This window comes from Bos mutus, chromosome 15, assembly GCF_027580195.1.
Source record: "Bos mutus isolate GX-2022 chromosome 15, NWIPB_WYAK_1.1, whole genome shotgun sequence".
Classification (NCBI taxonomy): Eukaryota; Metazoa; Chordata; class Mammalia; order Artiodactyla; family Bovidae; genus Bos; species Bos mutus.
This window is the reverse complement of record NC_091631.1, coordinates 30,850,252-30,865,570: the sequence shown is the minus strand read 5'-3', so window position 1 is coordinate 30,865,570 and position 15,319 is coordinate 30,850,252. Positions and strand designations below refer to the sequence as shown.

Sequence of the window (15,319 nt, the reverse complement as noted above, 5' to 3'; positions counted from 1 at the left end):
TATTTTTAAGAATCATTGCAGACTCCAAACAGCTTTTGTTTATGTGGCTTAGTATTTACTGTACTGGAAACAGACCAATTTTGAAAAGATTTATTGATTTAAATAATAAATTATTTTGCTAATATAAATAACTTTATGAAAAGTTACTAAAAAATTTTGTGATAAAAGTGGCATTGTTTTGCATTTTTGCAAATCTTTTTAATGTCTGGCTTAACAGAAGACCACTGAATTTGCAGATTTTATGCATTCAGATGGTTGGTATGTTATTTTAGTTGAAGTATGTGACGAAAATCCAGCCTCATACAGGTCCATAGTAATTGGAAAAGGGAGGAATGATTTATTATTTTATTTATTTATTGGCTGCACTGGGTGGCATGTGGGATCTTAGCTCCCTGACCAGGGATCAAACCTGTGCCCCCTACAGTGGGAGTGTGGAGTCTTAACCATTGGACCGTCAGGGAAGTCCTGGAAAAAGTGCTTTAATAACCTTTTCACATAATTGTAGATTTCTCCTTTGACACTACACTCAAACCTGAACATGTGTACAATGTTTACATTAAAATTCATTGGTCTGTCTTGCACTTCGAATGGGTGTTTACCCGAGCGTGATATTATGACATCATATATTGGAATGATGGAATTAGGAATCACTGGGCTTCCCAGGTGGCTCAGTGGTAAAGATTCTGCCTGCCAATGCAGGAGATGCGGTTTCAATCCCTGGGTCAGCAATGTCCCCTGGAGAAGGAAATGGCAACCCACTCCAGTATCCTTACCTGGAAAATCTCAGGGACAGGAGACTAGCAGGCTACAGTCCATGGAATTGCAAAAGAGTCAGACATGACTGAGGGACTAAACGACAACAAGGGAATCATCGATTCACTGAGTCATGGAGCTATTCCAAATGTTGACAGATTTACGGTTGTTCATATTGCCACACATTTCATCAGATAAGTCTTTTAAAAATTGGGAGGCTAACAAGCTCGTAGTGGTGTACACAGGTTTTCAAGATTCCCGTTTTTGCTTCAAATCTTAAGTAAACATAGTTTGTCATTTATTCTTTGAAATGAAAATGTTGTTCCATGAAGAAAAATCTGTTGGTTCCACTTTGTATTCACAAGTAATCACCCAACTGTTTTTCATTGGGGCAGCCCTTATAGTTCAACATGTAGAAGTGCTTTTGAGTATTTCCCACTTCATCCCCCAGAATAATTGCACACATTATTGAAAAGATGTGGCCTGAAATGTTGAGTTAATACAGTCAATAATTTACTGCTCTATCAAGGACATTCAGGAGAAGGAAATGGCAACCCACTCCAATGTTCTTGCCTCGAGAATCCCAGGGAAGGGGGAGCCTGGTGGGCTGCCGTCTATGGGGTCACACAGAGTCGGACACGACTGCAGCGACTTAGCAGCAAGGACATTCAAGCGAACATAGGTTTTTATGTTTTATGTGCTGTAAGTGAGTGGCAGTGAAGAATCCAGTGACTCTACAGTTTGGGGCCAGTGTTTTATGTTCAGTTCTAGCAGTTTTATATACCATTAGATGCAGAGGTCAGTACAGTTTTTGTTTTTTAATATATATATTTTTTAATCTTTTGTCTGTGGGGCATGTGGGATTTTAGTTCCCTGTCCAGGGATCAAATGTGCACCCCCTGCATTATCAGCACAGAGTCTTAACCACTGGACCACTACGGACATCCCAGCACAGTTTTTTCAAAAAGACAAATAATGTCTTAGGATTATTATAAAAATAGCTTTTACTTCATGGGCCCCCTGAAGAAGGTTTTGGGGACTTCTAGGAGCCTTGAGAACCACTAATCTAAGACAGTGATTTTTCACACTTGGTTCATACAGCCATAAGTTTCTTTGAAAGTGTTCACTGATGAGGTTCTGTTGTGTCCCCATCCCTCTTTACTTCACCAGAACAGCTTTTGTGCTCTCTGTTTTATGAAAGGCACTTCTGATCAAGGGGAATATAATTGCCTGAATTAGCCTGTTCAGGAAGAAAACAATTCATCCTTCATGAGTGTGTATCAGAATCACTCATCACTTCACACCTTTGTTTAGACTACTTCCATGTACTTCTTTTACACAAAGATTACTAGTATCTGCACACATAACCTTCTTGCTAGATGGAATAAGCTTAAGAAATAGGCAAATGATTTTGTAAATTAAAAAGACTTGAGGATTTCCCTGGTGATCCAGTGGTTAAGAATCCACCTGCCAGTGCAGGGGACACTAGATTCGATCCTTGGTTCAGGAAGATTCCACATGCTTTGTAGCAGCTAAGCCCTTAGCCACAGCCGCTGAGCCCATATACTGTAGAGCCCATGCTCTGCAGCTCTGCAACAAGAGAAACCACTGCAATGAGAAGAGTAGCCCCTGTACACTGCAGCTAGAGAGAACTCTTGGGCAGCAACAAAGACCCAGCATGGCCAAACGTAAATAAATAAATAAAATTTATATACTAACGTGAGTAGTTAGAAATGAGGCTGCAAATGTGAGATGAGCAGAAGTGAATGAATAATCGGAGTGCCCTCAGTATATTGTTTGGGGAGGTAATTGTTTTAATTTTTGCTGTGGTGCTTCACAGTTGTTTTAAATGGTCAGTAGGTGACACCAACAGTATTGGGAAATAAGTCATATTATGTATGGAGTTCTGGCTTGGCACTGATCAATCAAAGTTTGAGTGATTGATTTTATAATTTAAAATATTGTAAAACTAGACTGAAATCTGCTCTTGAGGAGCTCTAGTTTGAGGCATCTTTGTTCTAATAATCCTTTGGCGTAGGCTGTATAAGCCCTACCATTCAGGTATAGAAATTGAGATCTGAGGTTGAATATCATAACTACAATTACAGAGTAGCAAGTAGCAGCAGTTTTTTATTCCTTCTTTACCTTTTTATTTTGACTTAATTTTAGATTCACAGAGAATTAATTGCAAGCATACTAAATGGCAGAGAGTTTTAAATACAGATTTGTCTCTAAGACTAATGTACTCTTCACTACTTCAGTTTGTAAAATGAGTTGTTAAGGGGATGAAAAATGCTACTCAGCACTATGAAGAAGGAGCTTTATTAGGTACTCTGGATTATTTTAAATTAGTTTTGCACACTAATGGGAGAAATTGAGGGAAATCACAATACTTTTGACTAGGGCAGCAAACAGCTTACACACTCAAGCAGCAGGTATGACAGCAAATATATTGCATAACTAAAAACAGCTGGGAGGCATTAGTTTATGTAATCAGGGTTGGGAAGGGGAAGGGGAAGTATTTTTATACTGATAGGAGTCTGAAGGGTGTAATCTGGGACTGTCATGTTGAGGCAGGTGAGGCTTGAGTAGCAATTTTTAGAAAGAGAAGGGGACATAGTTGTTAGAAAATGTTATAACAAAAGGTATGGAGAAGGAAATGGCAAGCCACGCCAGTATTCTTGCCTGGGAAATCCCCTGGACAGAGGAGCCTGATGGGCTACAGTCCATGGGGTCACAGAAGAGTCCAACACGACTGAGTGACTAAAAACAACAGCAGCAAAGGGTATGGCTTGATCTGGGGATCAGTTACAAGGAGACTAAAACAAGAGAATAGTGAGTGGTTTTGCTGGGATATGTTATTAGGTGATTAAGAATAAGCCAATCTGTTTTACCTGAAGCTCTTACCAACTCCCATCCCTCCTCTCCCACCCAAGGCAAAAATTAGCAGTCATTCAATTCAGTTTTCTGTGGATGATAATTTCTGTCTTTTTTAGTACTTCTGTGAAGATGAGAGACTGTATGAAAAAGTACTTTGTAAACTAAAGTACTGTACTAGTCCATTCATCTAACAAATAGTGTTTTTGCTCTTTACTGAGTTGGATACAAAGGAACTCAGTGAAGCGGAAAGAAAAAATTACTTCCCATTTGTGTAATTTTCTGTTGTCAGAGAGCAGCAAACTTGCTTAGTCATTCAGATAGCACTTAAAGTTGGCAGTTGACTGGGTGTTACCATGTTTCAGGGTCTGTCCATCATTTTTCTGGAAGATAACTGAGTTTTGTTGTCGAACCCAGAGTTCACAAAGCTCACAAAAATTGGACATCAGTTAATTGAGCTTTAGTTGGGACAGTGGGGAATACTGGACTACTGTTATCTGTTATTAAGGCTACCTCTTGTATCTGACAGTCTGAATTATTACTTAGAAGATTGAACATAGAGAACAGAGTAAATTTAAGGACATTGCTTCTTTCCATATAGTACTATTGCATTTTTATTTATTCTTTGTAAATATGTCTTATATACCAAAGAGAGAAAAATTGCAATGAAAATAAGTCAGTTCATCCTTAAAGGAAGTGGTTCATCTTTGTAGGAAAGTTCATTGAGATCATGGCAATATCTTATAAATTGTTGATCCACAAGAGAGATTACCTTCCTGGTGACTAGATCTCCCATATTTGCCAGAGAAGTGTCTCTTTCTTCTAATGGTGCTGGATCAATACTGCCAAGTTTTGGTCTCACAGGTTCCCTATTTGTAATGAACGCAAAGTCAATTCCCCTTAGTTGTCAGTGTTCTTTCTTAAGGCAGTCTAGACTGTATAGACTCTCAGAGCATAGCTTCTGGAGTTAATAATAGCTTTGTGATTTGGGGTAATGCAAGTTATTTGTCTCAGTTTCACCATTTGTAAAATAGGGATAAAAACACCTATTTCATTGGACTTTGGGGGATGTTTATAAGAGATAATTCATTAAAAAAAAAAACAGAACAGTGCTTGGGACACAGTAAGAAGTCAAACTTTAGCTAGTATTTATTCTAGAAGGATTTCAGTTTGGCTCAGGTTAATATATTTGAAAGGATAAAGATTTGAATGTGTGCTTTGCCTTTAAATGTGAATGAATTTAGAAGTTCCACACCTTTCACTCACTTGGATTACTTCTTTTTCTTTTTTGAATAGATTTTTTAAATGGAAATAGAGTTAATGTAAATATCTGCATCCTCTAGATCATTTGTTATTGATAATAGAGGAAGTAGACATTACCGAGAAGTTTGGATCCTCTGAATTCTCTGCCCCATGTCTTATTCCCCTTCCTCTCTCCAGAGGTAACCACCTTCATGTGTTTTACTAGTCTTTTTCTTTTACTTTTACTATGTATATATGTATCCATAAATAACTGTGTTATCTTTTCTATTTTACATAAAGAATCTGCCAGTTGTATCTTTTTGCAACTTCCTTTCTTTTGTTGAACATCTTTTACTTGAAATAATTCTTTTAGGGTAACTTTGTTCGAATGTTTTGATGATGCCTTATTTTTAGCTGAGTGCCCTGATTCACTACTTTAGTTGAGTAATTTAAGGTTGATGACATCATTACATAATAAACTGACAAGTACATTTATTATGTGTTTATCATATGAGGGAAACTGATATGAGAGGTACACAGATAACCCATTCTTGTTTTTGCAATATTTTAATTTTAATTTTTTTTAACACCAAAAACATTGTGTATTGGGTATAGCCGATTAACAGTGTTGTAATAGTTTCAGGTGAAGGACAAAGGGTGAACAGCCATACATACACAGGTATCCATTCTCTCCCAAACTCCCCTCTCATCCACTGCCACATGATGGTGATAATATATCCCTACTTTAAACATTATCAGCTAGTTCAAGATAATATATACATATACATAAACATTTTAAAATACATATGTGTGTGTATACTATACTATACACACACACACATACATATATATATATATATATATACACACACACACACACAGGCCAAAGAAGTGTCTGCTGGTTGTGTCCAGCCATTTTGTGATCTCTTCCTTTTAGCAACCTCATTAGATGAAAAATTCTGCCAAAAATCTTTCCTTTCACAGCTTTGTTTTGTTGTGAGAATTAATCTAGCATAATTTTATTTTTAAGTTAGAAATTACTTCTAAAGTAACTTGATCATTCAGACTGAGTTTTAAAAGCACATTTGTGGTGATTGCCATTAATTTAGAAAATGAGTACAACTGTTTCAGACTGCTTGTTGGGTTCTGGGGTAGTAAACAAACGGTACTGTTCCTATCCTGGAGTTCATTGTGTGTTGCAGGTTGTGTTGGGGGAGGTTGAGAGGTTGGCGTCTTTGGGAAGCAGACTCTGAATTGGAGATAATCCTGCATGAGTTTTATTGGAGAGCGCACTTGGGATCACCGCTTATGGGAAAGAAGAGAAGGAAGTAGAATGGGCTGAGGGAGAAACTGAGTTGTGATAGTATCTTAATGAAGGCCTCAGCCAATCCATGCAGGCTATGAAGCTGAAATCACCCTTCAGAGTTATCCTAAGCTGGAACAAAGATGTCTGGCTTTTAGATATGGTCTGTCCCCTGAAGAGCTATGACAGACCTTGAGAGCGTGTTAAAGAGCAGAGATATCACTTTGCTGACAAAGGTCCTCTGAAGAGGATCTGACCCTTGGTGAGGCAACTTTTTGCATTAGAGGCAGTTCTGAAGAGGACTGACAGCTGAAAGCTGTCTTTTGGTAGTACGTCTCAGCAGCTGGGACAACAAATCCTTCAGTCCTCAAGGGAGATCTGTGTAATTGGTGCTATCATAGGGTTAATGGTAGAGAGAGTCAAGATAGATATGTGTAAATAAATCATACTCTGTACTAAGGAATCCCAAAGGAGTGACTAACAGGAGTTAGGAAGAGCTTATAGAAGAGATGACATTTGAGCTAGGTGGTGTTGTTGTTGTTGTTTTTTAACATTTTTATTTTATTTATTTATCTAGGCTGCAATGGGTCTTCATTGTGGCGTGCAGGCTTCTCTAGTTGTGGTGCGAGGGCAGCATGTGGGATCTAGTTCCCTGACCAGGGATCAGACCTAGACTCCCTGCATTGGGAGCACAGTGTCTTAGCCACTGGGCCACCAGGAAAGTCCCTCAGCTAGGTTTTGAAGAATGAATTAGGAGGTTATTTGGTAGGAGCAAGGGTTCGGGGGGTGAGGGGGCATTTTTTATTGAGTCACTGACATTTCATAGCAGAGTCAGGAAATTGGTTTATTTGAAGTGCAAAGGGTTTAATATATTAGCTATTCTTTAATTTCTAGCAATCATGATAAAAATAATGAAGCTGTTTGTAAAATCTTGGTTTGCTTCCATGGGGATAATTTTTTAAAAAACACTTAGAATCCCAGTATGATCAGACTTGAGAGTAAGCCAAGCTCATCCTTGCCAGAACCATAAAGACAGGCTGAGCTTGAGTGAGAAGCTTTTTTTTCCAAGAGTCTAAACTGTGTTGGCCTTTTTCTTGAGTCTGGAACAGATGAATTTTCTTAATATACTGCACATGTTCTTGCTTGTTGCTTAGTATCTTCCATCCTAGGATTGAGGGTGTCCATGGGAAGTCGGAGGTTAAACTGGAGTGCTACTGCTTATCCCTTTTTTGACCTTGGGGAAACTTGTTGAATACCTGATCCTGTTCCCTCATTTGTAAAATACAGGTGGTGAGGCATAACCCCCCCTTTTAGGGTTGTTGAGATAACCTATAAGAGATTATAAACTGTGAGATATTTCTCAGGATATTTTATTACTCCTTAAAATTCCTTTGTGGAGTATATGTGTGATGCTAGGTTTGTATGTTAGGATAAGACTATTAGAAATCAAATTTTGATCATTAGAAGTTGTGGATTTGGTCTGGAGAACCTAGTGCCACAGAGGCACTAGTGCCGAACTGACAGAAATCTTCTATATGAGGATTTGAGTCCTGACATGTCTACTCTGTGGAGGATGTCAGACTTACACGAATAGATTGCTGTTTATAGGGTTGAATAAGAAAATGAATGGAAGATTTAGCATGATAATGGTATTACAACTCAGTTTTTGCCTTGTTGGTGATGGATGAAAAATTTTAGTCAGCAGATAAAGGAAAGTGAATTTCCTCTATCTGTAGGGCCTGTGACCCAAGACTGCAGTATAAGAGAGAGAACAATCAAAATAAGTTGGTCCAGACATCTGACCCCAGCACAACTGTCAGTTCTGAATGAACTGTTTAGTACTTCCAAGAATTATTTCCCCTGAAAGGGGAGTCACCAGTTGATAACGGTAAAGATCCAGTTCATCACTTTGTGACACCTGGTAGATTGAAAAGGCAGGAAAATTCAACTACATCTTACTGCTGACTCAGAAATGATGGAATGCCTGAAATACAGCCCCCAGTTCCAAGGAAATGCATTAGAATCATTTGAGGAGGCTTTCAAAATACAAATGCCTCCATCCTAATCCTGGACATTTTGGTTTCTGACTTCTGGAATGGGGTATAGGGGGGTGTAGTTAGAAAAACTTGCATCTAATTCTGATGTGGCCCTCTTGAACTACTGGTTTCAGTGAGCTCTGTTTAACTGAAGAAGTTATTAAATTCCTGGATGTTCGAATAAAGAGCTAAGTGTTGGAAATTTTTTTCTAGGGAAATATGGAGGGGGGCAGAACATTGCTTTCTGTATTTATTTCGTCTTTTCCAGTGTTGCACGCAGTGTTGCGGGTGTTAGTGCTAATGGGACTCTGGAACATTGTGGGCACACCCCAGCATGTTACATTTAATTCTATTATATGAATGAAGCATATGATTTTACTAGGAGAAAAAAAGTGCTTCGTTATGTGTAAATAATAGAAAGGCCATAGTACCTATCACAATCTAAACAAGCATGATTGTCTATTTTCTGAGTTTTAATATTAAAAGTAGTTTACTTAAGGCTTCCCTTGTGGCTTAGCTGGTAAAGAATCAGCCTGCAATGTGGGAGACCTGGGTTTGATCCCTGGGTTGGGAAGTTCCCCTGGTGAAGGGAAAGGCTTCCCACTCTGGTATTCTGGCCTGGAGAATTCCATGAACTGTCCATGGGGTCTCACAGAGTGGAACACGGCTGAGTGACTTTCACTTTGACTTTTACTCCTTATTTTCTTGTCTGCTGGCAGGTAAGTGGTAGCAGATATTTTAAATTTAAGGAAAATTTGTTGACCGGGACGGGGCAGGAAGTGTTTACTTTTTTGTAAAACTATACCTTTACCTTGTTTTCATTCAAATCTAGGGGGGAAAAAACTTTGACTTTGACCAATGCATTAAGTGACTATGTACATAGTTTGGATATTTTAGGGGGCTCATTCATGTGAAATGGAGGTTTTGACCAAAAGTTTTCTATAATATTCCCAAAAGTAGGAGAAGATAGGTAAGCAGGGAACCATAGAGAATAGTGTTAAGAAGTAATCTCAAAAAGAATGTCAGGATACCAGAATCTCAGGTTTAGAGATGGGAGGAGGGGGTGTACATAGTTTGAAGAACAATACTACAGCATTTATATACCAAAAAATACAGGGAAAAACTTTTTACAGTGCAAACTATTGAAAATAAAGCCTGACAAAAAATTTAGCTTCTCTGTTTGGGATAACAGAATGTCATTGTAATTTTTAAGGAGTATTCTGCCTAACTTCCTACATGGGGCATACCAAAATAGGGCACAGTAGACCTGAAGTCTTTATTAAAGGGGGGCTTAATTTTTAAAAAGGTCAAAAAACATTGTTTTAAAGGGATGGTTGTGGGTGTGATACAAGGTTTACTTTCACATTATGGTACTGATTGAATTTAGCTCAGTTTTACAAAGTCTGTTTTATCATATAGAATTTTAGGATATTGAACAAGGGTGAACATTGTGTTACAGTTTGAATGGGCCTAATTAAATTTGTAGAATAATACATTTTCTGAAAAAAATTCCACTGCATTTTATGGTCTTTAAAAAGTGATAATTTTTTCTTCTTTCCAGCTTTCTGAAGATTTTGAAGATGTTTAATAAGTCATTTGGAACGCCCTTTGGGGGTGGCACTGGTGGCTTTGGCACAACTTCAACATTTGGGCAGAGTAAGTTTTAAAAAATAACAAATGAGGGAGAGAAATCTTAAGCTGTTTTAAGAACAAATCCACTCCAATAGTTTTAGGTAGGAATTAATTTATACTTTGATCTTTATAATAACTTGAAAAATAACCAGGATAAAATCTTGTTAAAATTTTCTAAAACATAGAAATACATTCTGAGTTTTCTTGGTTTTCTGATCCTTAGTAGAATGTACTTACTGTTATTAATTGGCTATTTTATCAGAAAGTTATACTTTGTTACTAATTTTCAGACCAGGAAATACTTTTTTAAACATTGACCTGGTTTAGATTTTATTTTGATTCTGGAATTTGCCTCATCAGATACTGGATTTGGCACTACTAGTGGAGGGGCATTTGGAACATCTGCGTTTGGTTCTAGCAACAATACTGGAGGCCTGTTTGGAAATTCACAGACCAAACCAGGTAAGGATTTTATTTGGAATACAATTGGTTTATTCATAGCTGGTATAGGATTTCATTTAGTGACTCCAATCTGTGTAACTCTTTTTTTTTTTTCCCCCCCTCTCTCTCTCCAGGAGGCTTATTTGGTACCAATTCATTTAGCCAGCCAGCTACCTCCACAAGCACTGGCTTTGGGTTTGGCACATCAACAGGAACATCAAATAGCTTGTTTGGAACTGCAAGCACAGGAACCAGCCTCTTCTCATCCCAAAACAATGCCTTTGCACAAAATAAGCCAACGGGCTTTGGGAGTAAGTAGTAAATCTTTGGACTTCTGCCTCTAACAGTTTGATTTTCTTATTGAATGTGTTCTGTCTTCCCCTTTTCCCTGTGTTCATCCACCCCCCTTTTCTCACCAGACAGCAAAAACATGGAGAGGAAAACTTCAAAATGTATTGAAAAGTTTAATAGGCTGGAAGGGAAGGGGTTATGTACATCTCTCTGAATGGAAGTCTGAGGAGGACTAGTGTTTAAGGAATATGCAGAGGAAGAGGCACCTGATACAGAATGGCCAGAGAATAAGATGAAAGGCCAGGTCAGAGTACTTCATAGGTATCAAGAAGGAAGAATTTCAAGGAAAATGTGTGTAGTCAACCATAATACATATCAGGGACACCTTCTTCCTTTGTTTCACTTCTGGTTTGAAGAGACTAATGCAGAAATGATAAGTACTGGGTGTGACATAGTTATGTCTCCATTCCTTAGCCATGGCCAATTTGTTTAATTGGTGGCTTCTTTCTCTTTAAGTCTAAATGCGTCCCAGGGATACTTCACACAATTCTTTGAGGCAAAAACGTTGCTAGTTGCACAGGTGTGCCCTGTGAGTTGATGCCATTCTGCCACTAGTATGGCAGAATGAGTAAGTTAATCAGCTATCATTATTTTATAAAGGGAAAGTTGTTTGAGGGAATGTTGAAATATTTAACCATGATGGTATAAAATGCGTTCTAAAATACTCATTCAAAAGAGATGTGGCTGTTTACTTTAAACTGTGTTTTAGGACATGTTTTAAGAAAAGAAATAGTTGACTGCTTGTGAGAAATCAACATTCCTCTTAACTTGGTGTTAGGATTTATTGTATTGGCAGATAACTTTGTATTGCTTACTGCTATTTCTGGTACAAAGAAGTCATATTTTATATTTAGAAAAATATATTCCTTAGATAGCAGTTACATTCTCTGTTACATAATTTGTTTAAAACTCAGCTTTAGGGAAAAGTAGATTTACTTCTGTAAATGATCAACATGCCTACTGATTTTTCTAAATTATTTTTCTGGGTGAAATTTTGTATTAACATATGTTTGATTACCCTAATTGGACCATTTGTATGTTTCAATGTTGTGATAAGACATTGTCAGGAAGACAAGTTCATTCAGCATATGGTCTTACCAAGAGAAATGAGATAAAATATTTGATAAAACAGAATACTGTTTCTTTCAGTTTGTTGTGTGAGTATGCCCAAGAAGGACTTTATGGACACTTAGCTGACTAAAAGATTCAGATTTTGTTTTACTTCCGAGTTTTGAGCCTAGAACTTAACTCTGTGTGTGTGTGTACGTGCGCGCACAATATCCATTTGAAAGTACTTGCTTGAGAGATTTGAAAGTAATGCTGCTCTAATGCCACAGCCCAATTCCAAGATAGCTTACAGATTCTTAAATTCTTTACTGTTACCGTCCCATTTTTCTTTCTAATTTATAGATTTTGGAACAAGTACCAGCAGTGGGGGACTTTTTGGAACTACAAACACCACCTCTAATCCTTTTGGTAGCACATCTGGCTCTCTCTTTGGGCCAAGTAGTTTTACAGCTGCTCCTACTGGGACTACTATTAAGTTTAACGTAAGTATTTTCCAGTCTTTGTGGAGTATTTTTGTCTCCTGTATATTTTTTTGCAGGATGAATTATAAAATTTCCTCTCTTTCCAGTTAAGCATAGGTTAGTCTCACTCTTCCTGAAATGTGTTAAGAACAGTATCTGGTAATAGTTGTAAATCCCATGGACAGAGGAGCCTGGCGGGCTACCGTCTGTGGGGTCCCAAAAGAGTCCGGTATGACTTAACAACTAAATAACAAGACAGGGAAAGTCATGAAACATAAATCTAGATTATAGTTTATATTTGAATTATAATCAAACTAGTTAAATTTGTATTTATAAGGTTGATTAAAGTAGCTAGTATCAGGAGTTCCCTGATGGCTTAGTGGTTAGGATTCCAGGTTTTCACTATCATGGCCTGGGTTCAGTCCCTGGTCAGGGAACTGAGATTCTGCAAATCATGCCATGGCCAAAAAGGGAAAAAACTAGTACAAGGTTCAGCTTGTATTTACAGAGTTCATAATTGACCTTTGAATGGTCAAAAATTCTTTATAGAAATAAAGAATGATGGGGCAAACTGTAAAAATCACTGAAAGTAAGGACTCTTTAAGGAGCTATATGGTATATCTCAGTATTCTATGTGCCAATTAGAAATAAAATTTTTGTTGCTGAAATGGCAGATTGAGGCAATAGAGTTTAGTGTTTTCTTCAGCTTTTTTGAGAGAATTTGGATAGAGAGAATGAAAGATTTTGTTTATGAAAATCTATGGACTACCACTTGATGTAAGATACCACTTGATGTGATTGCTTGGGAGATACTTAGGATAGGCTGGCACTGCAGTTAGCCTAATGGAAATCTCTGGCAAAAATAGGGATTGGAAAAATTTGTTAAAATTTACTCCAGAAAATAAAGAATTTCTTAGGCAAAGTAGTGAATTCATATTGCCGAAGTTAGAGTCTTGAATTTAAAGTTAAATGTAAGTGATAGTGAAAAATATTGTCTGTTGTCTCTTGGAAAGTACAGTAATTGAGAAAATGTCATTATAAGTAGGAATCTTTAGTTACTAGTACCTTTGCCTCATAAGCTTATAGGAGGAAAAACCAGGCTTCCATATTTCTTAAATCCAACGATAGTCATAAAGCAGACACTTCAGAGCAGAATAGGAATTAGAACTCAGAAATAGAGGTTAAACGTATATATTGGGTAAATTGGATAAAGCTTTCCATATGCATATATTATTAAGTATATTTTAGTAGATAAGTGGATGGCTTGGTTATGGGATTAATCTCTGGGGTTTTTTTTGTTGTTTTTTTTCTCTGAATTTTGGATAGCAGTTACTGGGATTGACTTATGCAATAACCTTAATAAAAGGTGAGATTAGAAATGCAGAGTATTTAATCAAGTGCTGTTAAAACTGTCTTGTTCAGTAAAAGACGTAGGGGACTGGTTATAGAGTTCAATAGTTGAAGAATTGTGTCTGGGAGAGTAGGGTTATAAAGCTTGAACTTAAACATTTGCTTTAGACTTACAGATTTACTTTTATCTTCCTTTGCAGCCTCCAACTGGTACTGATACTATGGTTAAAGCTGGAGTTAGCACTAACATCAGTACCAAGCACCAGTGTATTACTGCTATGAAAGAATATGAAAGCAAGTCACTAGAGGTCAGTAAAATGCATTACAGAGTATCACCCTAACCTTTTGATTCTATTAGGGAGCAGCTTTTTTAAATGTTTCTGATTATGTTTTAGGATTTATGTAAAAAACTAACATCAACCAGTTTTTTTTAATTAATATATTATTTATCGGTTATTTTAGACAAGGATGATATTCAGCTTGTATGTACCAGTATAGTTTACTAATAGTCTACTCTGATTGATAGCATTCTTTAGCATAGTACGTTTTACTGAGTGAATACGTCCATGTAATCAGGCTCCAAATCAAGACACAAATCATTACCAGCATCCCTAATGTCCCCTTTGGCCCTGCCAGAAGTCACAGTCCTCCCCTCCCAGAGGTTACCACTATCCTGACTGCCCATGTTTTGCCCATTTTTGAACTTTATATAAATCTTGTGTGCTCTTAAGTGTGTCTGTCAAGATTGTGAAGTTTATCCATTTTGCATGAGGCTGTTCATTATGGCTTTGTAATTGTTTGTTGTACATTTTAACTGTCATCTCTGATTGTCTTCTGCATCCCAAATTGTGCTTGCTTCTTTGGAGTATACAGAAACACACTTACTTGTGAGACAGAACTCTTAAACTTTGTTGCTACTTTTCCTAAGTTTTCTGAATTTCTCAGTATCCTCCATCTTTTAATCAGCTAATCTTCACATTTGGGCTGTAAGTAGATAGGATTATTGTCTAAATGAAAGTATTATTGTCTATAAAAGAAAGTTTAAATGAAGATGTGGTTGGTTGTTTGGCCTGTAGTTTTCATGGTAATTATGGTGTGGATTTTAATGTCCATTATATGCTACTGAAAATATTTTTCTATAATTATAATAAGTTAACTATTCCATAGTTTTCTGTTTTTTAAATCATGGTTCCTATTTGAACATAGAAACTGAATACTAAATTCGAATCTTTAGTCTCCTAAATAATTTTTTTGACTGTGAATAGATTTGGAAAATGTTTTCCCTTACTCTAGGAGCTTCGTTTAGAGGATTATCAGGCCAACCGGAAAGGCCCACAGAATCAGGTGGGAGCAGGTACCACGACTGGCTTGTTTGGGTCTTCTCCAGCCACCTCCAGTGCAACAGGACTCTTCAGCTCTTCCACAACGAATTCAGGCTTTGCATATGGTCAGAACAAAACAGCCTTTGGAACTAGTAAGCACTTGACATCATATTGGGCCCTTTTGAGGAGAGATGAACCACTAAAAGTAATACATAATTGTCATTTTTGTGTCTAAGTGCTATGGAGAAAAATGATTCAGGGGTCCTGAAGAATAGGAAATATCTGATATGTCTGTATGGGTGGGGAGAAATAATAGTATTAAGTGTATATGGTTAAGACGGGCTTCACTGATAGGTGAAGTTTGATCAGTGACCTGTCTGAAGAAGATGAAAGATAAAGCTATACAGAGTTCTGGGGGAATTCCAGCCAGAGGAAACTAGAAGTCTAAAAATCATTGTGCCAAATAGGAGAGAACAAGGGGAG

General features: G+C 37.3%; 1 protein-coding gene across 3 annotated transcripts in view; it reads left to right on the top strand.

Moving 5' to 3' along the window:
- NUP98 (nucleoporin 98 and 96 precursor) overlaps window positions 1–15,319 on the top strand; it is an 86,763-nt gene that overhangs the window by 3,243 nt on the left and 68,201 nt on the right. For all 3 annotated transcript variants that reach the window (XM_070383811.1, XM_070383813.1, XM_005886640.3), the window contains exons 2-7: window positions 9,773–9,867; window positions 10,204–10,305; window positions 10,419–10,595; window positions 12,046–12,185; window positions 13,715–13,822; window positions 14,808–14,988. In XM_070383811.1, coding sequence (XP_070239912.1) covers window positions 9,792–9,867; window positions 10,204–10,305; window positions 10,419–10,595; window positions 12,046–12,185; window positions 13,715–13,822; window positions 14,808–14,988 — 784 coding nt within the window. In that variant the 5' untranslated portion in view covers window positions 9,773–9,791. The remainder of the gene's footprint in view (window positions 1–9,772; window positions 9,868–10,203; window positions 10,306–10,418; window positions 10,596–12,045; window positions 12,186–13,714; window positions 13,823–14,807; window positions 14,989–15,319) is intronic.